This window comes from Entelurus aequoreus, linkage group LG06 (genome assembly GCF_033978785.1).
Source record: "Entelurus aequoreus isolate RoL-2023_Sb linkage group LG06, RoL_Eaeq_v1.1, whole genome shotgun sequence".
NCBI classification, from domain to species: Eukaryota; Metazoa; Chordata; class Actinopteri; order Syngnathiformes; family Syngnathidae; genus Entelurus; species Entelurus aequoreus.
Genome location: NC_084736.1, coordinates 83,320,133 through 83,347,981, shown reverse-complemented (window position 1 = coordinate 83,347,981; position 27,849 = coordinate 83,320,133). Strand labels below are relative to the sequence as shown.

Here is a 27,849-nt window from a genome sequence, read left to right as displayed (position 1 = left end):
TTGAGCCTCCGGGCATCGCTCTGTACTACTCCTAGCCTCCTCGCTCTCTCTCCTACTCTCTGTGCTTCAACCGGCTCCTTCTTTCTCACCGATTCTGTCATGCCACCGTATAGACGGGAACACACCGTGTTTTCACCAAGTGGTACGCTTCAGTTCAGCTCTTGACAATTTAAAAAAACGTAAGCCTAATTTGTTTTGTGTTTCCACTAGGGTTGTACGGTATACCGCTATTAGTATAGTACCGCGATACTAATGAATCATATTCGGTACTATTCCGCCTCTGAAAAGTACCAGTCCGCCACCCCGCCCCCCTGGCCCCCGTCGAGTCATTGATGGTTTAAGAGCAGACAAGCATGTTCCGCAGTGCACACACACGGAGTACTTACAAGCAGACACAGAGTGTAGACAGAAAAGGGAGAACGGACGCATTTTGGCTTAAAAACTAACGATAAAAGTGAAGTTATAACACTGAAACGCCCACCGGATGAGGTGCTATGAGACATGGCTAGCTAGCGGCTAACATCCAGCCCCAGTCTGCAGTGTTGTAGCTACTTCTAAATCACTAATCCTCGTCTCCATGGCAACAAATAAAGTACGTTTCTTACAAGTATCATCCCTGCAGTACGAGGAATAGCTAAACATGCTTTGCTACACACCGTAGCTCACCGGCGTCACAATGTAAACGAACACCATTGGTGGATCTACACCTGACATCCACTGTAATGATACCAAGTACAGGAGCGTATCTAGTCGATACTACTATGATATTTTTTGGCATCACAAAATCTTCTTTCGTTTTTAAAAAAATATCATATTATGTTTATAAACTTAGGAAATATGTCCCTGGACTCATGAGGTCTTTGAATATGACCAATGTATGATCCTGTAACGACTTGGTATCAGATTGATGCCTTAATTTGTGGTATCATCCAAAACTAATATAAAGTATCCAAACAACAGAATAATAAGTGATTATTACATTTTAACAGAAGTGTAGATAGAACAAGTTAAAAGAGAAAATAAGCAGATATTAACAGTAAATGAACAAGTACATTAATAATTAATTTTCTACCGCTTGTCCTTAATAATGTAGACAAAATAATAGGTAGATAAATGACACAATATGTTACTGCATATGTCAGCAGCTAAATTAGGAGCCATTGTTTGTTTACTTACTACTAAAAGACAAGCTGTCTTTTGTTTCACAATTGCTGTTGATTGTAATGCGTATCTTAGTTGTAGATTTCAATTCCAAATTTGCAAGTGTTCAAATTGCCATGTAAAATCGCTGATGCGTATTATTAGCATGTATGGCATAGCCAAAAAAAATTGCAAAGTGGAGCCATACTTTGCGTTTTAAACGTTTTTCTGTCACATCTGTGTTAATAAGAATAACCAGATTATAACGCGCACTGCCGATGAATGGTCTATTTTTGATCTTTTTTCATATATAAGGCGCACCAGGTTATAGGGCGCATTAAAGGAGTCATATTATTAGGATATTTTTCTAAATGTAAAAGACTTCCTTGTGGTCTACATAACATGTAATGGTGGTTCTTTGCTCAAAATGTTGCATAGATGATGTTTTACAGATCATCTTCAAGCCGCTTTCTGACAGTCTCTTCAGGATGCGCTGTTTTGTAGGCGGTCTTATTTTACGTGGCTCACCTTCGACAGCGACTTCTCCCCGTCATCTTTGTTGTAGCGGTGTAGCGTGCAAGGATGGGAGTGGAAGAAGTGTCAAAAGAACAACAACAACGTGAAAAACCGTCTGACCGGAACTCTCTAATAACTAAAGTTCCTTGGGTGAATAATGTAAACTCACTACACCGGTATGTTTTAGGGCTTTCATGGCGAGTTTACTGACAGATATAAGTAAGAACTTTACACTACTTTATATTAGAAATGGCAACAGCGGAGGATGAATGTCACATAACAAGAAGATAGAGAAAAAGAAGAAGCTTATCGACTACGGTGTCGGCACGGACTACAAAGGCGGATGTGCAGGATATATGCAGATCCCAAATACAGATCAGCAGGTACCAGAAGGTAAGAAAAGTTGCTTTTGTATAATATTGCGAAAAAAAATGCCAGATAATATGTCTTACCTTATACACACACCATAATAATACTCCTATGTTGAAGCACATCAAGTGGTGCGGCTTCATAGCTTACCAAAGTCGTACTAAAACATTTTGATAGACTTTTGAGCGCCCTGTGTGATGTTCTATATTTTCAATGGAACATATAAAATGTTGGTGTTGTTTACTTGAGTCCTATTGCCATCATAGTGCAGTCTACATGTATCTCTTATGTTTGACTCCCATCTACTGGTCACACTTATCATTACACCATGTACCAAATAAAATTGCTTCGAGGTCGGTATGCAAAACTAGAATTATTCCGCACCGGGTTATAAGGCGCTCTGTCGAGTTTTTGAGAAAAAAATTAAAATAAATTAAGTGCGCTTTATAGTCTGGAAAATACGAATAATTTTTTTATATTCCCCAAACCTAGCTTTTGTGTGATACAAGTCATTGCACTACAGATGCTGTTTGCTGCACTCTGGCCAGCACAAGGGAGAAGCAAAAGGAGAGGGAAGTGTTGGTAGGCAGAACGAGGAAAAATCAAGCGGCTGGCGGGCCGCCGCCGTAATGAAAAGAATCTGGCAGGGGCCCACTGTGTGCTGGTCATGAGAAGCATGTGCCGCCGGGGGGGCTCTACTGCTAATTTAAGGGGGCAGTCAAGCGTTTCACGCTCGGCTTGTCATCAGGCCAGAGGGGGCCTCATACTGGGTGACAGCGATTGTGAGGGTGGGTCGGTGGTTTGGGCTAGATACGGTTTGAGGAAAGTGGGAAAAGCTTCACTTAACTCTCCGGCTTTCCGAGTACCTTCTGGTCGCAACTCTGCAATGATCAAACATCATAGGACGGGTAGAGAATTCCAAATGAATGACCTGTGGCTATGGCAGGAAGAGCACTTATCTGCCCTTTCTAGTCATGTGCTCAGTGCACGCTCTCATTCTGAAATGCTAGCAAGATTTAGGTCAAGTTAACATGTGTGAAACCAAATCTGAACTCAACTAATAAATAGGATGATGAAGCAGCATTATGGATTTAAAACATCTATTTAATAATACCACCTTAACATTTGACAACCAAACAATTACACAAGGTAAAGAATCTGGGTACTATCTTCCACCCAACTCTCTCGTTTGCGTCACACATTAAGAGTGTTACTAAAACGGCCTTCTTTCATCTCCGTAATATCGCTAAAATTCGTTCCATTTTGTCCACTAGCGACGCTGAGATCATTATCCATGCGTTACTGTAACTTTATTACTGTAACCTATTATTTTCAGGTCTCCCTATGTCTAGCATTAAAAGATTACAGTTGGTACAAAATGCGGCTGCTAGACTTTTGACAAGAACAAGAAAGTTTGATCATATTACGCCTATACTGTATATACATTTATATACTTATAAACATACCTATACTGTATATACCTTTATATACTTATAAACATACCTATACTGTATATACCTTTATATACTTATAAACATACCTATACTGTATATACCTTTATATACTTATAAACATACCTATACTGGCTCACCTGCACAGGCTTCCTGTGCACTTAAGATGTGACTTTAAGGTTTTACTACTTACGTATAAAATACTACACGGTCTAGCTCCATCCTATCTTGCTGACTGTATTGTACCATATGTCCCGACAAGAAATCTGCGTTCAAAGAACTCTGGCTTATTAGTGATTCCCAGAGCCCAAAAAAATCTGCGGGCTATAGAGCGTTTTCTATTGGGGCTCCAGTACTCTGGAATGCCCTCCCGGTAACAGTTGGAGATGCTACCTCAGTAGAAGCATTTAAGTCCCATCTTAAAACTCATTTGTATACTCTAGCCTTTAAATAGACCCCCTTTTTAGACCAGTTGATCTGCCGTTTCTTTTCTTTTCTCCTCTGCCCCCCTCTCCCTTGTGGAGGGGGGTGTAGGGGGGCACAGGTCCGGTGGGGGCACAGGTCCGGTGGGGGAGTGTCCAGTGAAAAACCGTCCGACCGGAACTCTCTAATAACTAAAGTTCCTTGGGTGAATAATTTCAACTCACTACACCGGTATGTTTTCGCGGTTTCATGGCGCGTTTACTGACATATATAAGTAAGAACTTTACACTACTTTATATTAGAAATGGCAACAGCGGAGGATGAATGTCCCATAACAAGAAGATAGAGAAAAAGAAGAAGCTTATCGACTACGGGGTCGCCACGGACTACAAAGGCGGATGCATGCAATTTTTTAGGATTCACGCAGATCCCTAATACAGATCAGCAGGTACCAGAAGATGAGAAAAGTTTCTTTTTCATAATATCGCGAAACAAAACGCCAGATAATATGTCTTACCATAATAATACTCCAATGTTGAAGTGGTGCGGCTTCATAGCTTACCAAAGTCGTACTAAAACATTTTGATAGATTTTTTTAGCGCCGTGTGTAATGTTATATATTTTCAAAGGAACATGTAGCATGTTGGTGTTGTTTACTTGAGTCATATTGCCATCATAGTGCAGTCTACGCATATTTCTTATGTTTGACTGCCATCTACTAGTTATCCTTACACCACGTGCCAAACAAAATAGCTTTGAGGTCGGTAAACAAAACCAGAAGTATTCCGTACATTAGGGGCACCGGGTTATAAGGCGCACTGTTGAGTTTTTAAGTGCGCCTTATAGTCCGGAAAATACGGTAACTGTTTGGTACAAATGTTTCGTGCAAATTACAAGATATCTGCAAACTGCATTTCGTCCGTAAATCAAGAGCAGCTTCCTTGAAATGACACGCAGACATGCAAAAATAATGACTACTAACAGTTGCATGACCACTGAGTGGATGATTAAAATATTTGGAAAAGTGTTCTGGAACAAGCTTGGCCGTGACGAAGACTAGGAATGATATGGAACAGAGCAAGGAAGACAGCGAGCTTGCAGTGAAGGAGGAGACAGGCAAGCCACAATGCACGTCTTCAGGCTGTGAATAATTTAGAGGAGCACTGGGGAGACGAGATGAAGATGAACACAAAACACTGGAAGCGTTTGACCTGAAGCTGGAGCTACATCAGTGCACATCACAAAGCGGTGAGCTTTCTCCCTCTTCCTCCCTTTAGTGTGTTTCCCTTTTCACGGGGTTGCTCTTCATCTTTGTGCCAGCGAGGAAACAGCTGTACGCTATTCTTGTTCCGACTCACATTCGATGAAACTCAACAGGATGGTTGACAACTCTTTCCTCAGGGTTGCTTTTTTGTTGTTGTTGTTGTTTCTTACGCCCCACTCTGGACATGGCACAACAGTGAAGGGAACATGTACTTTGAAGCCACAGACAGAGCCGGAAATACTCTTTTGGTACAGATTCCCTCGGAGAACAGGCTAGTTTACAGTATCAGCTGAATCTAATGACCTAAATTATACACAATTCTGTCCAGAATGTAAGAATTTAAGAATAATCAATATTTAATCTTAACGATTAGAAAGGCCAGTCCACCAAATCAGTGCCCTTCACTTGTAACTCTCTCAAGAGAAACTTACATTTCTGTATTTTCGAACTTTCAATATGATAATACAGATTGAACTATGGTACCTACATTTACGAGCAAATTGCATTCCACGACCTACTTTACAGAATTTCTAGGCACACGGTCAAGGCGTTGAGGGGATCCAGTTTGGTGGCTGCAGGATTCGGTCTCTGCTTTTTGCAGATGATGTGGTCCTGATGGCTTCATCTGGCCAGGATCTTTAGCTCTCACTGGATCGGTTCGCAGCTGAGTGTGAAGCGACTGGGATGAGAATCAGCACCTCCGAGTCCGAGTCCATGGTTCTCACCCGGAAAAGGGTGGAGTGCCATCCCCGGGTTGGGGAGGAGACCCTGCCCCATGTGGAGGAGTTCAAGTACCTCGGAGTCTTGTTCACGAGTGAGGGAAGAGTGGATCGTGAGATCGACAGGTGGATCGGTGCGGCGTCTTCAGTAATGCCGATGCTGTATCGATCCGTTGTGGTGAAGAAGGAGCTGAGCCGTAAGGCAAAGCTCTCAATTTACCGGTCGATCTACGTTCCCATCCTCACCGATGGTCATAGAATAGAACCTTTATTTAACCAGATAAGAAACCCATTGAGATCAAGATCTCTTTCACAAGGGTGACCTGGCCAAGAGGTCAACAGCACATGTCATGAGCTTTGGGTTATGCCCGAAAGGACAAGATCACGGGTACAAGCGGCCGAAATGAGTTTCCTCCGCCGGGTGGCGGGGCTCTCCCTTAGGGTGAGAAGCTCTGTCATCCGGGGTAAGCTCAATGTAAAGCCGCTGCTCCTCCACATGGAGAGGAGCCAGGTGAGATGGTTCGGGCATCTGGTCAGGATGCCTCCCTAGGGAGGTGTTCAGGGCACGTCCGACCGGTAGGAGGCCACAGGGAAGCTTGACAGGCGGATCGGTACGGCGTCTTCAGTAATGCAGATGCTGTATCAATCTGTTGTGGTGAAGAAGGAGCTGAACCGGAAGGCAAAGCTCTCAATTTATCGGTCGATCTACGTTCCCATCCTCACCTATGGTCATGAGCTTTGGGTTATAACCGAAAGGACAAGATCACGGGTACAAGTGGCCAAAATGAGTTTCGCCAGCGGGTGGTGGGGCTCTACCTTAGAGATAAGGTGAGAGGCTCTGCCATCCGGAGTAAGCTCAAAGTAAAGCCGCTGCTCCTCCACATGGAGAGGAGCCAGGTGAGGTGGTTCGGGCATCTGGCCACCCGGACGCCTCCATGGGCAGGTGTTTAGGGCACGTCCGACCGGCAGGAGGCCACGGGTAAGATCCAGGACATGTTGGGAAGACTATGTCTACCGGCTGGCTTGGGAACGCCTCGGGATCCCCCGGGAGGGACTGGACGAAGTGGCTGGGGTGAGGGGAAGTCTGGGCTTCCCTGCTTAGGCTGCTGCCCCCCCGTGACCCGACCTCGGATAAGCCCTCTCAAAACAACACCATTTTACCATGTACAGTAGGAAGGGGATTCATATGCAGCATCTGCAGCTTCTTCATATTTTTATGGATACATGTTCATCGTTTGGACTTCAGGGCTGACCCGCCGGGGAGGCTGCTAACAGGTAGGACGTTTTTTTAATGGTTCGTTTGCACGACCGAGTCGTTCACTTCCTCTACTTCGTACTAACTTTTTCAGTTACGATATTTGTTTTTTGTTTTTTTTGTAAACAAAGCAGGAACAAAAACCTGGAACAATACATTAACTCTTTATTGCTCAAACGACACAACCCCGTGACAAATATTACTTGAACCAGGGGTAAACCATGGAGTAGACAATTAAATAATGAATTACTGTATAATAGGGGTGTAACGGTACGTGTATTTGTATTGAACCGTTTTGGCACGGGGGTTTCGGTTCGGTTCGGAGGTGTACCGAACGAGTTTCCACACGGACATATTAAGTAGCCGCCTCCACTTCCTTCTGCCTCTGTTTCTGTCAGTCCTCTACACAGCACCCAGCATAGTCCCACCCACACAACCATCTGATTGGTTACAAACAGAGCGGTAACAGCCAATCAGCAGTGCGTATTCAGAGCGCATGTAGTCAGTGCTTAGCGTTTAGCAGGTAATCATCAGGCTGCGGGCTCTCCCCAAATGATAATAAACACCTCCCAGTCAACTACTAGTAACATCACTATGAGCCCGTTGACCTTCTAGAAATATAAAAGGCAGTTCAGCTCGCTCGCAGTCCTGGCTTGAGGTGAAGGCTAATTCGCTTTTAGCGTAACGTTAGCTCAATTTGCGGTGTTTGTGTGCGTGTGTGTTATGGACAGCAAAGCCCTGTCTGTCTGTTATTTCACTTTACCTTTTTCTGTGTTGATTGAGCTATGTTGAAGCAGCAAAAAAGGACATTATGCTAAATGAAGAGTTTCTGTCTCTGATAGTTGATATAATAATGTAACTGCATAATAAAGCCTACATGAACTCCATGGTGTTCAGGGATGAATAGTCTCTCCTATTGCTATTGTACTATTTTTTCAGCTATAGTTACATTAATCATTAGTAATGCAGCATCCTAGTTTTGAATGGCAGGGTCCCTGCTATCAAATGTTGATAAGAATATAACTTGAGGCAGTTTAATGTTGATTAACGTGGGCAGAATTATTATAGTGTTTCCAATGTTAAACGGATAAAGCCATTGTTTACAAATTTGGTAAATAAATAATCAAAAAATGTATATTTTGTTGTTTTCTTACTGTACCGAAATACAACCGAACCGTGACCTCTAAACCGTTACACCCCTACTGTATAATATTTCCCGTTGTTTAAAATCAGATTTTGCATTTTATTTATTATTACACATGCAATTAGATCAATGCGCAAGACATTTTGCTTAGTAAAAAAAAATGGAACAGTTATTTTTTTGAGCAGTTTATACATTTTAATTACCGGGAATGCAGATGGCACCGATTCAGTGGAATGACCCTAACTTATGAGCTCTGCACTGTAAAAAAAAAATCATATTTTTATGGTTAATTTACTCTAAATTTCTACTGTAATTTTTCCATTTTTTTAAAATAGTTTATAAAACTGTAGAAGTGAAGACATTATCTGTAAATAAACAATCCCCCTGTTATTTTAAGTAATATGCCAGTAATGACAAACTATGTATATTTCTATTTCTTTTACAGAAAAATACCAAATTAATTATACATGGCATTTTCTGTTTTCTTAAATTACTTTTAAATTCATGTAAAATCACAGTAATTATCTTTCATTAAATATGTAGCTTGTTATATAAAAGTCTATGTCCATGCTAACAATCTGTAGAATAAAGGTATTTTTTTGCAGAACTGTTTGCATCGTCACTTTATTAAAGGTGGTTGATCTTAACAATTCAGAAAAAATCTGCAAAATAATGGTATTTTTCTGTGGAACTGCCAGCATTGTCACTTCAATCAATCAATCAATCAATCAATCAATGTTTATTTATACAGCCCAAAATCACAAGTGTCTCAAAGGTGTTAGATCGTAATAAATTGGAAAAACTGTAGAATAAAGTTATTTTTCTGCAGAACTGTTTGCATCGTCACTTTATTAAAGGTGGTTGATCTTAACAATTCAGAAAAAATCTGCAAAATAATGGTATTTTTCTGTGGAACTGCCAGCATTGTCACTTCAATCAATCAATCAATCAATCAATGTTTATTTATACAGCCCTAAATCACAAGAGTCTCAAAGGTGTTTGATCGTAATAAATTGGAAAAACTGTAGAATAAAGTTATTTTTCTGCAGAACTGTTTGCATCGTCACTCTATTAAAGGTGGTTGATCTTAACAATTCAGAAAAAATCTGTAAAATAATGGTATTTTTCTGTGGAACTGCCAGCATTGTCACTTCAATCAATCAATCAATCAATGTTTATTTATACAGCCCTAAATCACAAGTGTCTCAAAGGTGTTTGATCGTAATAAATTGGAAAAACTGTAGAATAAAGTTATTTTTCTGCAGAACTGTTTGCATCGTCACTCTATTAAAGGTGGTTGATCTAAATCAGGGGTCACCAACGCGGTGCCCGCAGGCACCAGGTAGCCCGTAAGGACCAGATGAGTAGCCCGCTGGCCTGTTCTAAAAATAGCTCAAATAGCAGCACTTACCAGTGAGCTGCCTCTATTTTTTAAATTTTATTTATTTACTAGCAAGCTGGTCTCGCTTTGCCCGACATTTTTAATTCTAAGAGAGACAAAACTCAAATATAATTTGAAAATCCAAGAAAATATTTTAAAGACTTGGTCTTCACTTGTTTAAATAAATTCATAATGTTTTTTAACTTTGCTTCTTATAACTTTCAGAAAGACAATTTTAGAGAAAAAATACAACCTTAAAAATGATTTTAGGATTTTTAAACACATACAGGTATACCTTTTTACCTTTTAAATTCCTTCCTCTTCTTTCCTGACAATTTAAATCAATGTTCAAGTAAATTTATTGTTTTTATTGTAAAGAATAATCAATACATTTAATTTTTCATTTTAGCTTCTGTTTTTTCGAAGAAGAATATTTGTGAAATATTTCTTCAAACTTATTATGATTAAAATTCAAAAAAATTATTCTGGCAAATCTAAAAAATCTGTAGAATCAAATTTAAATCTTATTTCAAAGTCTTTTGAATTTATTTTAAAATTATTGTTCTGGAAAATCTAGAAGAAATAATGATTTGTCTTTGTTAGAAATATAGCTTTGTCCAATTTGTTATATATTCTAACAAAGTGCAGATTGCATTTTAACCTATTTAAAACATGTCATCAAAATCCTAAAATTAATCTTAAACAGGAAAAATTACTAATGACGTTCCATAAATTATTTTTTAAATTTTTTCAAAAAGATTCGAATTAGCCAGTTTTTCTCTCCTTTTTTTCGGTTGAATTTTGAATTTTAAAGAGTCGAAATTGAAGATAAACTATGTTTCAAAATTTAATTGTCATTTTTTTTGGTGTTTTCTCCTCTTTTAAACCGTTCAATTGAGTGTAAATATCATTAAATACTAATAATAACATAGAGTTAAAGGTAAATTGAGCAAATTGGCTATTTCTGGCAATTTATTTAAGTGTGTATCAAACTGGTAGCCCTTCGCATTAATCACTACCCAAGAAGTAGCTCTTGCTTTCAAAAAGGTTGGTGACCCCTGATCTAAATAATTTAGTAAAAATCTGTAAATTTACGATATTTTTCCGCAAAACGTTTCATGAAAATGTCTGTAAATATAATGTTTTTGATCATTAATTGGTTTACAATGTTTTACTTAAATTTTATGGTTTTCGTTAGCTGCCAGTACATGACCGTTTTTTTACAGATTTTTTATTTACATTGTGCTTCTTCCCACTCTTTTCGGGTGGGATCGATTGGCAGGCGTAACCACGCCAAGTTTAACGTTAAACATCAATAAACCATCACCATTCCCATTCGTTTTGATAACCCCACCATAATTACCTACCACGACGCTATTAAAAAGAGTCGAGATGTTATCAACGATGTTAACAACTTCCCCTGCCTGAGTGTTTTCCAATAAGTGTGCGGTGAAAGGAATACTAGACGGCGTCTGTGGTTGGAGTGACAGTTGGGAGGACAGAGGGAGGTCTGATCAACTCCCAAGGGAGGGGCTATTTATTACTGTAATTAAAGAACTGTCGGCGGAGACATGCGATGATTACAAACGACTCCCGATTCCCAAACAGAGATAATCTCTTCATTTGGTAGGCGATACATGAGTAGCAGTTGTATGATCCGAGCGAAGACAACAATTAAAAAGAAACACATGTAACGAGGTAACTTGATTTCCTCGCTCCCTTCACCATCCGCCACTTCCTTCCCCTGCTCGGTGTATGTGGCTGGTATTAATGCCCGTCTCTTGTTTGTAAACGTGCCAAGTTTGTGTGCACCACTGCGGGCTGTCTATTATAAGCAGGCCTCTGGGGCGGTGTTTCCATATGGCGCCACATATGGCACTCAGCAGCATCAATTAATGTTGTTATAATAGTCATTTTTATGAGCTATGCCTTCACTGTCATCTCTAGCCCCCTTTCTCCCTCGCCTAAAGCCTGCAACTATTTATATCCCCCTGAGAACCTGCGTCCTTTGCAGTGGACGTTTGTACTTGGTCTATTTCTTTTGTCAGAGTTGGATATTTCGGCGTTATGGAAAACACAAATGTCAATCAGTCAATCAATCAATGTTTTCTCTAGGGCGACTGGTGCAGTGGACGTCGAGTGGATCTAGCATAATAGTGTGAGAGTCCAGACCATTGTGGATCTAACATAATAGTGAGTGTCCAGTCCATAGTGGATCTAACATAATAGTGTGAGAGTCCAGTCCATAGTGGATCTAACATAACAGGGTGAAAGTCCAGTCCATAGTGGATCTAACATAATAGTGAGTGTCCAGTCCATAGTGGATCTAACATAATAGTGTGAAAGTCCAGTTCATAGTGGATCTAACATAATAGTGTGAGAGTCCAGTCCATAGTGGATCTAACATAACAGGGTGAAAGTCCAGTCCATAGTGGATCTAACATAATAGTGAGAGTCCAGTCCATAGTGGATCTAACATAATAGTGTGAGAGTCCAGTCCATAGTGGATCTAACATAATAGTGTGAGAGTCCAGTCCATAGTGGATCTAACATAATAGTGTGAGAGTCCAGTCCATAGTGGATCTAACATAATAGTGTGAGAGTTCAGTCCATAGTGGATCTAACATGATAGGGTGAAAGTTCAGTCCATAGTGGATCTAACATAATAGTGTGAGAGTCCAGTCCATAGTGGATCTAACATAATAGTGTGAGAGTTCAGTCCATAGTGGATCTAACATTATAGTGAGAGTTCAGTCCATAGTGGATCTAACATAATAGGGTTAAAGTCCAGTCCATAGTGGATCTAACATAATAGTGAGAGTCCAGTCCATAGTGGATCTAACATAATAGTGTGAGAGTCCAGTCCATAGTGGATCTAACATAATAGTGTGAGAGTCAAGTCCATAGTGGATCTAACATAATAGTGTGAGAGTTCAGTCCATAGTGGATCTAACATAGTAGTGAGAGTTCAATCCATAGTGGATCTAACATAATAGTGAGAGTTCAGTCCATAGTGGATCTAACATAATAGTGAGAGTCCAGTCCATAGTGGATCTAACATAATAGTGTGAGAGTCCAGTCCATAGTGGATCTAACATAATAGTGTGAAATGTCCAGTGCAGAGGATGCTGGTTCTCACACCGTGAATTATTTGCCACTTGCCAAGATTTAAAATGTTGTTTCTAAAAATGGTCTACTTTTAAGACTGGCCTAGTGGTTAGAGTGTCCGCCCTGAGATGGGTAGGTTGTGAGTTTAAACCCCGGCCGAGTCATACCAAAGACTATAAAAAATGGGAGCCATTACCTCCCTGCTTGGCACTCAGCATCAAGGGTTGGAATTGGGGGTTAAATCACCAAAAATGTCTTCAGCATTGTTCACACGTTTAAGTCAGGACTTTGGTAAGGCCATTCTAAAACCTTAATTCTAGCCTGATTTAGCCATTCCTTTACCACTTTTGACGTGTGTCATTGTCCTGTTGGAACACCCAACTGCGCCCAAGACCCAACCCCCGGGCTGATGATTTTAGCTTGTCCTGAAGAATTTGGAGGTAATCCTCCTTTTTCATTCTCGCATTTACCCTCTGTAAAGCACCAGTTCCATTGGCAGCAAAACAGGCCCAGAGCATAATACTACCAACACCATGCTTGACGGTAGGATTGGTGTTCCTGGGATTAAATACCTCACCTTTTCTCCTCCAAACATATTGCTGGGTATTGTGGCCAAAACAGCTTCATTTTTGTTTCATCTGACATCACATGAACAAATATAAGACCTTCTGGAGGAAAGTTCTGTGGTCTTGCCGTCTGCCTATAAAACCTATGTGGTCATATTAGACCAGCAACGGGGCCCATTAGTGTGAATTTTGTCTGCATTTATTCACAAAGCAATGAGTCTGTGATACAAGAACCAGAATCTGCGAGAGATTTTTTGTTCCCCCGGTGCCTTTGGTGGTTGGATCTAAAAGGAAACGAAGCAAAAAGCTCCGCCTAAAAAGCTCCCAGCCATACCGGCCTTGTCAGCGACACCACAATTAGAGACCCGATCACTGGCAGTTAGCAGCGAGAACTAGCGAGCGACTCTTTCGTTTGACGAACACACTCAAACGCCGGGTTTTAAAACGATTTCAGATTTCTAATCACTCCCAGGATGAAAGGCCCGGGTGTGTTCGTTTGTCTCTGTGCGGGGAGCTTCCCTTGCCATCGCTCTGCCTCTGATTCTGATTGTTTTTTGTTCCTCTCTCTTCCAGCAGGCAGCCGAGCCGGCAGGCAGCGCCGTTTGAAGGTGCAGTCAGAAGCCAGTGCGAGCCTGATGCTTTGTAGTGATATTTCCAGCAGCACAATCTCATTACTCTTTGACGTGGGAGATGCGTGCAGGGGCGGATTGTCATTTCACGCTGTCAAAAGTTCCGTGAGGGGAACCGGCGGTGGGGAATAGAACTTCAATGACCAGCATGTCTCCGGCTCATTGAGACTGAATATATTAGGCCGAATAACACAGATCCCATCCCGAGAACTGGATCCTTGAGAATGCTTGTAAACCTTAATGTCCGGTCCCTCGGGAGTGGGGAATTTCTCTCATCTGGAAAGTCGGAAAGCTGATCTATTTTACAGCCTCCTTAAAGTGTTGGTATAGAACCTCTGAACCTAATTAACACCGTATACACCGAACGCACATGTCGGTAGTAAAGACAAGCTGGTATTAGGCCCCTTCTAAGGTTATCCAGGGTAAACCCCGCCTAACCTTATCCTTGTCCACACACACACGATGGTCGTTTAAGACCCCCTCACCCCCTCATAGTCACCTCCAGTGGTGCTTTGTGTGCAAGTTCTTAAATGTAACTTATCTGAACAATATCCAGTGTTGTGGTATTTCAATGAACTGGAATCCAGTGTGCTGTGGGGCCCTCTTGTAGTGAATCACACCTGAGCCTTCATAAATGAATCAAATCTTTAATGGACACGTGGAAGTAAACCAAGAACATTTTACATCAATCAATCTAGGGCAGTGGCTCGTAACCTTGTTGGAGGTACCAAAACCCACCAGTTTCATATGCGCATTCACCAAACCCTTCTTTAGAATTTTTTTCAAATTCAAACAAAGTTATATGGTTTTTTTACCGGTGCACAACATGAACCGTGCATGAACATCACCTTGTTCGAAGAACAAAACCAACACAGTGCATGAACTCACAACAAATTACACACCTGCAAATCAGTGTGACTTCTGCTGTTGCCGTATCCGTAATACGCCGATAGGGAGAAGTTTTTATTTACACGATGAGTCGGGTGTGTCTCGGAGGGTCCGCCGAACCCCTTAGGCAGACTCACCGATCGAACCCAGGTTAAGAACCACTGATCTAGGGATCTAGATATCTGGTCAGGACACTCCTCACTCTTTTGCCTTCACCTTCATTGTCCATTCCTTTTTGGTGACTTTATATACTCTGGACCTATCGTTGAGTCTGCGACATACATGGCGGACAATAACTGATACAGTCTGCTTTGCCAATCCAAAAGCATTCACCGTTTTCCGTAGCCTTCCCTCGACAGCCAGGTAATACAAAGCACACGCTACCTTTTTTTTATCACATCCACGGGAGCCCGCATTCTCATTGACTCTCCTTCGACAAATGGACAAAGTTTTTCGGTAAGTAGAATCACAGCTGACCCCGGACATTGGAAAGTTCTCTTGCCGTCTGAGAAGTGTTGTATCCCAAATAGCTGCAATGGCTTTCTCTTAAGGTATTCATGTGTGATTTCCACAAGCGTCTGTACATGTAGAAGAAGGAGAAACACGGGCATGTCTGGATGACTCCACTCCATATTTCCAGTGGTTAGCTCCGAGTTACGAAACCGTTCTTTCTGACGTCACTTCCTGTGTGGGGCGCGGTCTTTCCGGCGTCACTTCCTCTCCGAACTCAGTTTGTAAACGATCAATGAGTCCATACAAAGTTAAGAAACGGAGATTCAAGAAATACATAAAACATTGAACCTTAAACGATGGTTCAGTGTGGCTGAAACGGGGCTTAGGCTAAATAATTATTCGTGTAAGGGGTTATCCGGCTTAGTGTAGACATAGCCTTAAAGTATTGAGAGTCCTGAGGGCAAAACCCACACAGAACTCTGAAAGATTTTCTCTTGGGACCTTTCGTCGTCTCCCCTCCCAACTTGGAGTGTCCTTCAAAGTGGATTTCACATGGAATTGTTGTAATGCCCCAAAAACTGTTCTCTGTTAAAAAAGGCTGCCAGGCACTGGTTACCAAGCAAAGCCCGGCTTGTTGCCGGGGTGACTGTCCCAACGTGCTTCCTGGGTAATTTTCGAGGTCACTGGTTTGTGCACGCCTATGTGGTGCAGATGGGCCCACCCTCATTCAGAGCGCAGCAGGAGCTCTTTCATTACACCCGGTGAATGGCCTCATTCATCCACTTCACCTCGATTGGTCACACTGAGTCTCTTTAGAGCGCCGAGGACAAACTTTTCTCTCTTTCTGCTGGCTGATCATCTACGCACCACCCACCTTAGTCATGCTTCACTTTTGTTCTGGAGCATGTGCTGGGTGAAGGAATGGCCCTGAGCTTTGGCAGCAAACTATAACTGCCCGATAATTATAGGACATTCCAGTTGTGGAATAACAAATAATCTAATCACTTATCTTTCCGAGACATTTTAGACAATTCGATGCTTTAAACTTCGTGGCAAGTGCGGAGAAGTTTTCTGTTTCAAACATAGTTGTGCCGCAACGCTCAGAGCAAAGCATAAAGGTATGCTCGGGTGAGTTCGGTGTGGCTTGAGACTTTAAACTGTTTCTAACTTTTTTAACGGCTAGTTATCTAACAAATTTTTCTCAAGATCATTTGTATTTTCTTTTTCAATGTGTATTTTACATCTGTTTTAAATGTTATTTTTTAGTCTGTCCTTTGCCTGCATTTCTTTGTGGTGTGCAGCCCTTTGTTCTTCAACTCTGGTTGTTTTTAAAGGGCTTTATTAAATAATGTTGGTATGGTATGGTATGGTGGAAGAATTTGAGAGCCCTGATGTGGTAGCCATTTTTGTTTGAACTCACAACCTACCGATCTCAGGGCGGACACTCTAACCACTGGGCCACTGAGTAGTAGGGACAAACTGTAAAAAGTGATTATTAGTCCACTTGTTAATTTACTGTTAATATCTGCTTACTTTCTGTTTCAACATGTTCTATCTACACTTCTGTTAAAATGTAATAATAACTTATTCGTCTCTTGTTTGATACTTTGCATTCGTTTTGGATGATGCCACAAATTTAGGTATCGGTCCGATACCAAGTCGTTACAGGATCATACATTGGTCATATTCAAAGTCCTCATGTGTCCAGGGACATATTTACTGAGTGTATAAACACAATATGAATTTAAAAAAACGGAAAAATATTTTTTGACGATAAAAAATATTGTTGTAATCATAGTAGTATCGATCCGCTCGGGATGGTCTCCTTCTGGCCCCACTATGGACTGGACTCTCACACTATTATGTTAGATCCACTATGGACTGGACTCTCACTATTATGTTAGATCCACTATGGACTGGACTCTTACACTATTATGTTAGATTCACTATGGGCTGGACTCTCACACTATTATGTTAGATCCACTATGGACTGGACTCTCACTATTATGTTAGATCCACTATGGACTGGACTCTCACACTATTATGTTAGATCCACTATGGACTGGACTCTTACACTATCATGTTAGATTCACTATGGGCTGGACTCTCACACTATTATGTTAGATCCACTATGGACTGGACTCTCACACTATTATGTTAGATCCACTATGGACTGGACTCTCACACTATTATGTTAGATCCACTATGGACTGGACTCTCACACTATTACGTTAGATCCACTATGGACTGGACTCTCACTATTATGTTAGATCCACTATGGACTGGACTCTCACACTATTATGTTAGATCCACTATGGACTGGACTCTTACACTATCATGTTAGATTCACTATGGGCTGGACTCTCACACTATTATGTTAGATCCACTATGGACTGGACTCTCACACTATTATGTTAGATCCACTATGGACTGGACTCTCACACTATTATGTTAGATCCACTATGGACTGGACTCTCACACTATTACGTTAGATCCACTATGGACTGGACTCTCACTATTATGTTAGATCCACTATGGACTGGACTCTCACACTATTACGTTAGATCCACTATGGACTGGACTCTCACTATTATGTTAGATCCACTATGGACTAGACTCTCTCACTATTATGTTAGATCCACTATGGACTGGACTCTCACACTATTATGTTAGATCCACTATGGACTGGACTCTCACACTATTATGTTAGATCCACTATGGACTTGACTCACACTATTATGTTAGATCCACTATGGACTGGACTCTCACTATTATGTTAGATCCACTATGGACTGGACTCATACTATTATGTTAGATCCACTATGGACTGGACTCTCACACTATTATGTTAGATCCACTATGGACTGGACTCTCACTATTATGTTAGATCCACTATGGACTGGACTCATACTATTATGTTAGATCCACTATGGACTGGACTCACACTATTATGTTGGATCCACTATGGACTGGACTCTCTCACTATTATGTTAGATCCACTATGGACTGGACTCTCACACTATTATGTTAGATCCACTATGGACTGGACTCTCACACTATTATGTTACATCCACTATGGACTTGACTCATATTATTATGATAGATCCACTATGGACTTGACTCACACTATTATGTTAGATCCACTATGGACTGGACTCTCACACTATTATGTTAGATCCACTATGGACTTGACTCACACTATTATGTTAGATCCACTATGGACTGGACTCTCACACTATTATGTTACATCCACTATGGACTTGACTCATATTATTATGATAGATCCACTATGGACTTGACTCACACTATTATGTTAGATCCACTATGGACTGGACTCTCACACTATTATGTTAGATCCACTATGGACTGGACTTTCACACTATTATGTTAGATCCACTAGGGACTGGACTCTCACACTATTATGTTAGATCCACTATGGACTGGACTCTCACTATTATGTTAGATCCACTATGGACTGGACTCTCACACTATTATGTTAGATCCACTATGGACTGGACTTTCACTATTATGTTAGATCCACTATGGACTGGACTCTCACTATTATGTTAGATCCACTATGGACTGGACTCTCACTATTATGTTAGATCCACTATGGACTGGACTCTCACACTATTATGTTAGATCCACTATGGACTGGACTCTCACACTATTATGTTAGATCCACTATGGACTGGACTCTCACTATTATGTTAGATCCACTATGGACTGGACTCTCACTATTATGTTAGATCCACTATGGACTGGACTCTTACACTATTATGTTAGATCCACTATGGGCTGGACTCTCACACTATTATGTTAGATCCACTATGGACTGGACTCTCACTATTATGTTAGATCCACTATGGACTGGACTCTCACACTATTATGTTAGATCCACTATGGACTGGACTCTCACTATTATGTTAGATCCACTATGGACTGGACACTCACACTATTATGTTAGATCCACTATGGACTGGACTCTCACACTATTATGTTAGATCCACTATGGACTGGACTCGCACTATTATGTTAGATCCACTATGGACTGGACTCTCACTATTATGTTAGATCCACTATGGACTGGACTCTCACACTATTATGTTAGATCCACTATGGACTGGACTCTCACTATTATGTTAGATCCACTATGGACTGGACTCTCACTATTATGTTAGATCCACTATGGACTGGACTCTCACTATTATGTTAGATCCACTATGGACTGGACTCTCACACTATTATGTTAGATCCACTATGGACTGGACTCTCACTATTATGTTAGATCCACTATGGACTGGACTCTCACTATTATGTTAGATCCACTATGGACTGGACTCTCACTATTATGTTAGATCCACTATGGACTGGACTCTCACTATTATGTTAGATCCACTATGGACTGGACTCTCACTATTATGTTAGATCCACTATGGACTGGACTCTCACTATTATGTTAGATCCACTATGGACTGGACTCTCACACTATTATGTTAGATCCACTATGGACTGGACTCTCACTATTATGTTAGATCCACTATGGACTGGACTCTCACTATTATGTTAGATCCACTATGGACTGGACTCTCACTATTATGTTAGATCCACTATGGACTGGACTCTCACTATTATGTTAGATCCACTATGGACTGGACTCTCACACTATTATGTTAGATCCACTATGGACTGGACTCTCACACTATTATGTTAGATCCACTATGGACTGGACTCTCACTATTATGTTAGATCCACTATGGACTGGACTCTCACTATTATGTTAGATCCACTATGGACTGGACTCTCACACTATTATGTTAGATCCACTATGGACTGGACTCTCACTATTATGTTAGATCCACTATGGACTGGACTCTCACTATTATGTTAGATCCACTATGGACTGGACTCTCACTATTATGTTAGATCCACTATGGACTGGACTCTCACTATTATGTTAGATCCACTATGGACTGGACTCTCACACTATTATGTTAGATCCACTATGGACTGGACTCTCACACTATTATGTTAGATCCACTATGGACTAGACTCTCACTATTTGTATTCCGTTTATATTTACATCTAATACAACTTCCCAACTCATATGGAAACGGGGTTCGTACATCATAATATGACCTCTTTAATGCGCCTTTAAACACGCTCGTTTGCAGTGTTCTTTATAATGCGGTGCGCCCTATGGTCCGAAAAAATACTTTGTTTTTGTGTCCGACCTTCAATACAAACACCAAAGGAATTATCCTAGTCGTCATTCCCCTTTTAAGAAGTTGTAACTGCAGCACTTAGCTAAGCCTACTGGACGGCTATATGTGCCGGCCCTGGAGTGAGTCCCAGGTCTGGCACTGTGCAAAGTGGACTAATTGTCTCGGGTCGGCTCGCGTGCCAGCAATGAGATCCACTTTAGCGGGTGACAGGGTTGCACCAATTTGGTTTCTCCCATCCCGACTCCTCGCCGCTCTCTATCTCCTGCTGCAGATTTAGCCGCTCCGCTTCTCAAACTACTGAGCTGTATAATTGAGTGGAGGCTAGGCAAGATTCAAAATGAGACCTGGCAATTGGAGATGCACTCACCTTGAGGAGGGTCACTGCTGCCGGCGCCACCTGAAGGGACGGGAAGGCAGAACGTCAGCCATTTTTTGCATGAAAAGGCAGTGTGGAAAAGACGGGAGGCCTTTGCTGACAATATGAGATGACAGGTTGGCAAAGAACATCGGAATTAGCAGACAATCGACATAGAGGAGCGAATACAAAGGTGTTGAATAGAGATGTCCGATAATATCAGGCTGCCGATATTATCGGCCGATAAATGCTTTAAAATGTAATATCGGAAATGATGGGTATCGGTTTCAAAAAGTAAAATGTATGACTTTTTAAAATGCTGCTGTGTATGTAGGGAGAAGTACAGAGCGCCAATAAACCTTAAAGGCACTGCCTTTGCGTGCCGGCCCAGTCACATAATATCTACGGCTTTTCACACACACGAGTGAATGCAAGGCATACTTGGTCAACAAGCTTCACAGTGTCTAGGCCAGGGGTCATCAACCTTTTTGAAACCAAGAGCTACTTCTTGGGTACTGATTAATGCGAAGGGCTACCAGTTTGATACACACTTCAATAAATTGCCAGAAATAGCCAATTTGCTCAATTTACCTTTAACTCTATGTTATTATTAATAATTAATTATATTTACACTTAATTGAACAGTTTAAAAGAGGAGAAAACATGAAAAAAATGACAATTACATTTTGAAACATAGTTTATCTTCAATTTCGACTCTTTAAAATTCAAAATTCAACCAAAAAAAGAAGAGAAAAACTAGCTAATTCGAATCTTTTTGAAAAATTTTTAAAAATAATTTATGGAACATCATTAGTAATTTTTACTGATTAAGATTAATTTTAGAATTTTGATGAAATAGGTTAAAATCAAATCTGCACTTTGTTAGAATATATAACAAATTGGACCAAGCTATATTTCTAACAAAGACAAATCATTACTTCTTCTAGATTTTCCAGAACAAAAATGTTAAAAGAAATTAAAAATACTTTGAAATAAGATTTAAATTTGATTCTACAGATTTTTTAGATTTGCCAGAATATTTTTTTGAATTTTAATTCTAATAAGTTTGAAGAAATATTTCACAAATATTCTTCGTCGAAAAAACAGAAGCTAAAATGAAGAATTAAATTAAAATGTATTTATTATTCTTTACAATAAAAAAATAAATTTACTTCAACATTGATTTAAATTGTCAGGAAAGAAGAGGAAGGAATTTAAAAGGTAAAAAGGTATATGTGTTTAAAAATCCTAAAATCATTTTTAAGGTTGTATTTTTTCTCTAAAATTGTCTTTCTGAAAGTTATAAGAAGCAAAGTAAAAAAAAAAAATTAATTTATTTAAACAAGTGAAGACCAAGTCTTTAAAATATTTTCTTGGATTTTCAAATTCTATTTGAGTTTTGTCTCTCTTAGAATTAAAAATGTCGAGCAAAGCGAGACCAGCTTGCTAGTAAATAAATAACATTTAAAAAATAGAGGCAGCTCACTGGTAAGTGCTGCTATTTGAGCTATTTTTAGAACAGGCCAGCGGGCTACTCATCTGGTCCTTACGGGCTACCTGGTGCCCGCGGCCACCACGTTGGTGACCCCTGGTCTAGGCTGAATGAGCAGCTATCGGACACCTCGGTCTCCTTGGACGCATCCTCGCTCATCCATACTGACTGGACACTGGCCTAGAATTAGTTATTGGAGTCGGCTCTCTCAGTTGCTTTGTTGGGTCTGCTCCTGTCTCTGGCCATGCTCCCCCCCACCCCAGCAGACGATGGCGTGGAACACCGCAGAGGCCACCACAGTGTGTATGTTTCTTTGTTGGCTCTGCTCTTTTAATGTCTTTAATGTCCTTTGTGTTCTTTGATGTTTCCCTCTTACACACATGTTTATGTGTGCTATGGTTATGAGGTTTTTCTTTTCCTTGGCCTCAGTCTGGACCACCTCTCCAGGGGCCCAGGCTTAGACTGAATATTTTTTTCATAGAATATTTCTGATTCTGTATCGATCCGTTGTGGTGGAGAAGGAGCTACGTTCCCATCCTCACCTATGGTCATGAGCTTTGGGTTATGACCGAAAGGACAAGATCACGGGTACAAGCTGCCGAAATGAGTTTCCTCCGCCGGGTGGCGGGTCTCTCCCTTAGAGATAGGGTGAGAAGCTCTGTCATCCGGGAGGAACTCAAAGTAAAGCCGCTGCTCCTCCACATGGAGAGGAGCCAGATTAGGTGGTTCGGGCATCTGGTCAGGATGCCACCCGAACGCCTCCCTAGGGAGGTGTTTAGGGCACGTCCGACCAGTAGGAGGCCACGGGGAAGACCCAGGACACGTTGGGAAGACTATGTCTCCCGGCAGGCCTGGGAACACCTCGGGATCCCCCGGGAAGAGCTGGACGAAGTGGCTAGGGAGAGGAAAGTCTGGGTTTCCCTGCTTAGGCTGCTGCCCCCGCGACCTGACCTCGGATAAGCGGAAGAAGATGGATGGATGGATGGATTTCTGATTCTGATTCTGATGTGACAAAAAACCATGACTGAGACTTGTCATCTAAAACTCAAAGGAAGAAAATCATGATCCGTGCAGCCCTCGTACTGACCCTTGAAAATAATGCAAACTATCTATTACTTTAGGACTCAAAAGATACATGAATAAAGCACTTTTTGGGCAAGAAGCGGAGCGTCACTCCCACACACCACATAGGCCAGAACTGGGCGTATATTTTGACTCAGGGATCACATTGAGAGAAAAAATGTGTATATAAATTATATATACACATTTAGCTGTGAAACAACCTGCTGTACGGTATTTGTCTTTGTGTCCCTTTTTTTCAGGAACACCAATTCCAAAAGTCACAATGTCCGATAGAATTGTAAAATAGCTATGACAGACCACCTCCAAAAAACAGAATGGAATTTTACGGGGTTTATTTACTGAATGGGACACCCAAAATGTACATGAAAATAAAGAAAGCGGGTTTTACAATATTAACTACGACCGATAAAACACTGAATATTAACAACATATGAACATCTTTTACTTCTCAGGCCAGCTCCTCCATAGTTGTGCATCTTTTACAATCAAGCAAAACACAACAAAAATGTAACAAACAGCAACATATGAATGCAAAGGGTAATAAACACCTACAATATGATATATTATCACTTTTATGCAGAAATTTGTTGTAAAAATTTGCTTCCGCATCTGTTCCTTACACATGAGTTTGGGGCTGGCTGCTCTGAAAACAAGCCCCGCCCACTCTGCTTTGTTCCTGGTTTCAGCTCCTGTGACGTAGATTACCGGAATAACTCCTAACAGATTTCAACCATTGAAATACTTTCTATAGTTTAATACTTACGGTCATTTAAAACAGCACTGCGCATCATAATGGCAAATACAGTTTTGATGTTAAAGGTCTAAATTTTTTTTATGTAGAACGTCCAGGGGTCCGCATTGTAAATCTTTAATTTTTCTATTTTAATTTTTTTTTGTCCTGTCCAGCTTCTCAGGCAAATCATATTTTTTGATGTAGAGGGTAGGTGCCCGTGTCGGCGGTTCAGATTTACTTTACAAAAGAGAAGTGTAGGATACTTCTCTTGTTGCCTTATTTGTATTTGACTTTATTAAAGGCCTACTGAAATGAATTTTTTTTATTTAAACGGGGATAGCAGATCTATTCTATGTGTCATACTTGATCATTTCGCGATATTGCCATATTTTTGCTGAAAGGATTTAGTAGAGAACAACGACGATAAAGATTGCAACTTTTGGTATCTGATAAAAAAAAGGCTTGCCCCTACCGGAAGTAGCGTGACGTAGTCAGTTGAACATATACGCAAAGTTCCCTATTGTTTACAATGATGGCCGCATGAAGTGAGAGAGATTCGGACCGAGAAAGCGACAATTTCCCCATTAATTTGAGCGAGGATGAAAGATTTGTGGATGAGGACAGTGCAAGTGAAGGACTAGTGGGGAGTTGCAGCTATTCAGATAGGGAAGATGCTGTGAGAGCCGGGGGTGACCTGATATTCAGCTGGGAATGACTACAACAGTAAATAAACACAAGACATATATATACTCTATTAGCCACAACACAACCAGGCTTATATTTAATATGCCACAAATTAATCCTGCATAAAAACACCTGCGTGTTTGTTATGCTAGCTCCTAGCTCCTATGCTAGCTCCTAGCTCCATAGAACACGCCAATACAATTCAAACACCTGATCAACACACACAATCACTCAGCCCAAAAGACCGTTCACCTAACCCAAGGTTCATAAAGCTTATATATTTTTAAAAAGTTACGTACGTGACGCGCACGTACGGTACGGTACGTGTTATGCTAGCTCCTAGCTCCTATGCTAGCTCCTAGCTCCATAGAACACGCCAATACAATTCAAACACCTGATCAACACACACAATCACTCAGCCCAAAAGACCGTTCACCTAACCCAAGGTTCATAAAGCTTATATATTTTTAAAAAGTTACGTACGTGACGCGCACATACGGTCAAGTTATCAAATGTTTAGCAGCCAAGGCTGCATACTCACGGTACCTGGTATTCAGCTGGGAATGACTACAACAGTAAATAAACACAAGACATATATATACTCTATTAGCCACAACACAACCAGGCTTATATTTAATATGCCACAAATTAATCCTGCATAATAACACCTGCGTGTTTGTTATGCTAGCTCCTAGCTCCTCTGCTAGCTCCTAGCTCCATAGAACACGCCAATACATTTCAAACACCTGATCAACACACACAATCACTCAGCCCAAAAGACCGTTCACCTAACCCAAGGTTCATAAAGCTTATATATTTAAAAAAAAGTTACGTACATACGCAAAAAAAAGTTGCGCACATACGGTCAAGCAATCAAATGTTTAGAAGCCAAAGCTGCATACTCACAGTAGCACGTCTGCGTCTTTGTCATCCAAATCAAAGTAATCCTGGTAAGAGTCTGTGTTGTCCCAGTTCTCTACAGGCGTCTGTGTATCGAAGTCAAAAGTCCTCCTGGTTAGAGTCTCTGTTATCCGAGTTCTTCCATCTTGATTGCATCTTCCGGGAATGTAAACAAAGAAGCGCCGGCTGTGTACTGTTGTTGCTGACTACGTTCGAAAAATACGTCCATTTCGCACCGACAACTTTCTTCTTTGCTTGCTCAGCTTCCTTCTCCATAATGCAATGAACATGATTGCAACAGATTCACGAACACAGATGTCCAGAATATTGTGGAATTATGAAATGAAAACAGAGCTTTTTCGTATTGGCTTCAATGTGGAAGGCATATCCGTGTTCCCCGGGTTACGTCACGCGCATACGTCATCCTCAGAGGCGTTTCGAACCGGAAGTTTAGCGGCAAATTTAAAATGTCACATTATAAGTTAACCCGGCCGTATTGGCATGTGTTGTAATGTTAAGATTTCATCATTGATATATAAACTATCAGACTGCGTGGTCGGTAGTAGTGGCTTTCAGTAGGCCTTTAAATGTATTTATATTATCATTTGGTGCAGCCGGGCCGGAGCAGGAGGGGATAGAAAGAGAAAAAAAGGAAGACAGAAGGGGAAATTGTGGGGACAAGAGGGGGACAAAAACAACAACAACAATAGAGCAAATATGACATGTACAAATATGATGGTAAAAGTGATAACAAATAAGCAGTTAGTGAAATAAAAAATAATACAGAAATGACAATGAGCATTATTACACTACCGGATTGTAAATATTAACGGGCCGCATGTGGCCTGCGGGCCGTACTTTGCCCAGGTCTGACATAGACAATGTGAGTTACCGCCACCTTAGCGATTAAGCGGGTTTGCACTCTCCACTGCGGCCAGGTCTCCCTCCCTCCGCCAAGGTGCCGCACTATCATTTGCAGGAAAATGACTTCCGTAATGAAGAATCTAGGCCCATAAATCCTCACGGCCTCGCCTTCCTCCCGCCGCCAAAGTCCCGTTGAGGAGCTAGTAAAAATACCCTTTAAAAAATTCATAGTGCAATTTTGCTCAAATCCCTCCCAGCAAGCACAATTATGGGACTTTCATCTCAATTGATTTATGTCCCCGGCTAGAAGAGGGAGGTGCAACGGCTAAGAGACAAGTGGGGCTGGGGGAAACGGGAAGGTAGAAAAAACAAGTGGTAAATCATTGTTTTTAAAAGGGAAAGGCCAAGGTGTTCTGTCACGTTCAATGTGTGCTTGCATGGCGGATGATAGAGAGGTGTGTGTGTGTGTGTGGATGGAGGGGGAAAGAGGGATGGGAAAGGAGCGATTAAAAAGCAGAAGCGAGAGGAGGAGGCGGCGGCGGAGGAAGCGAGGTGGGAGGGAGATGGGGGAGCGGTATTCCATTTGATTAATAACACTAATCAAATTATACAGTGTTCCACTGTGTCCTGAAATCTGGGGCCATAATGTCCTCTAATGGCGAGGTTCATGGAGCTAAACTTCAGAGGAAAAACACATCGCTGACTGCAGCACGCCTTAATGAAGGCAGTAAAACATCCATTTCCACAAGCATGAAATGAAAGGCAAGATTGTAGATGTGCACCCGGTGGCTCAGCGGCCGCACAGAAATGGAAGGCTGTTAACACAAAAGACGGTGTGGAAGAGAGAGAGAGGGAGAGCGGGATGAAGGTCCTTGTGAAAAAAGAATTGAAGAGAATCGAAGAGATTTAAAGGGCAAGAGCGCCGAGAACAATGGAATAGCACCAGGAAAAGAAAGAAAAAAGATCAAGCGAGGAGAGGAAGATTGGTGGACGTACTCGGAGAACTGATTATAGATGAGCTTGCACGTTTAATGAGACGTGCTGCAGTCACAATGCATCACTGTTTAGTTGCACGTGCACCTGAACGCATCCTTCTCAGTTCCACTCCACATCCCCGTGTTCTATACCTGTCTCACATGCACCTGAACGCATCCTTCTCCGTTCCACTCCACATCCCCGTGTTCTATACCTGTCTCACGTGCACCTG

At 41.2% G+C, this 27,849-nt stretch overlaps 1 protein-coding gene across 1 annotated transcript in view; it reads right to left on the bottom strand.

The window, feature by feature from the left end:
* LOC133652762 (fibrosin-1-like protein) overlaps positions 1–27,849 on the bottom strand; it is a 498,516-nt gene that overhangs the window by 16,434 nt on the left and 454,233 nt on the right. The window contains exon 4 of the mRNA XM_062051814.1: positions 20,899–20,928. Coding sequence (XP_061907798.1) covers positions 20,899–20,928 — 30 coding nt within the window. The remainder of the gene's footprint in view (positions 1–20,898; positions 20,929–27,849) is intronic.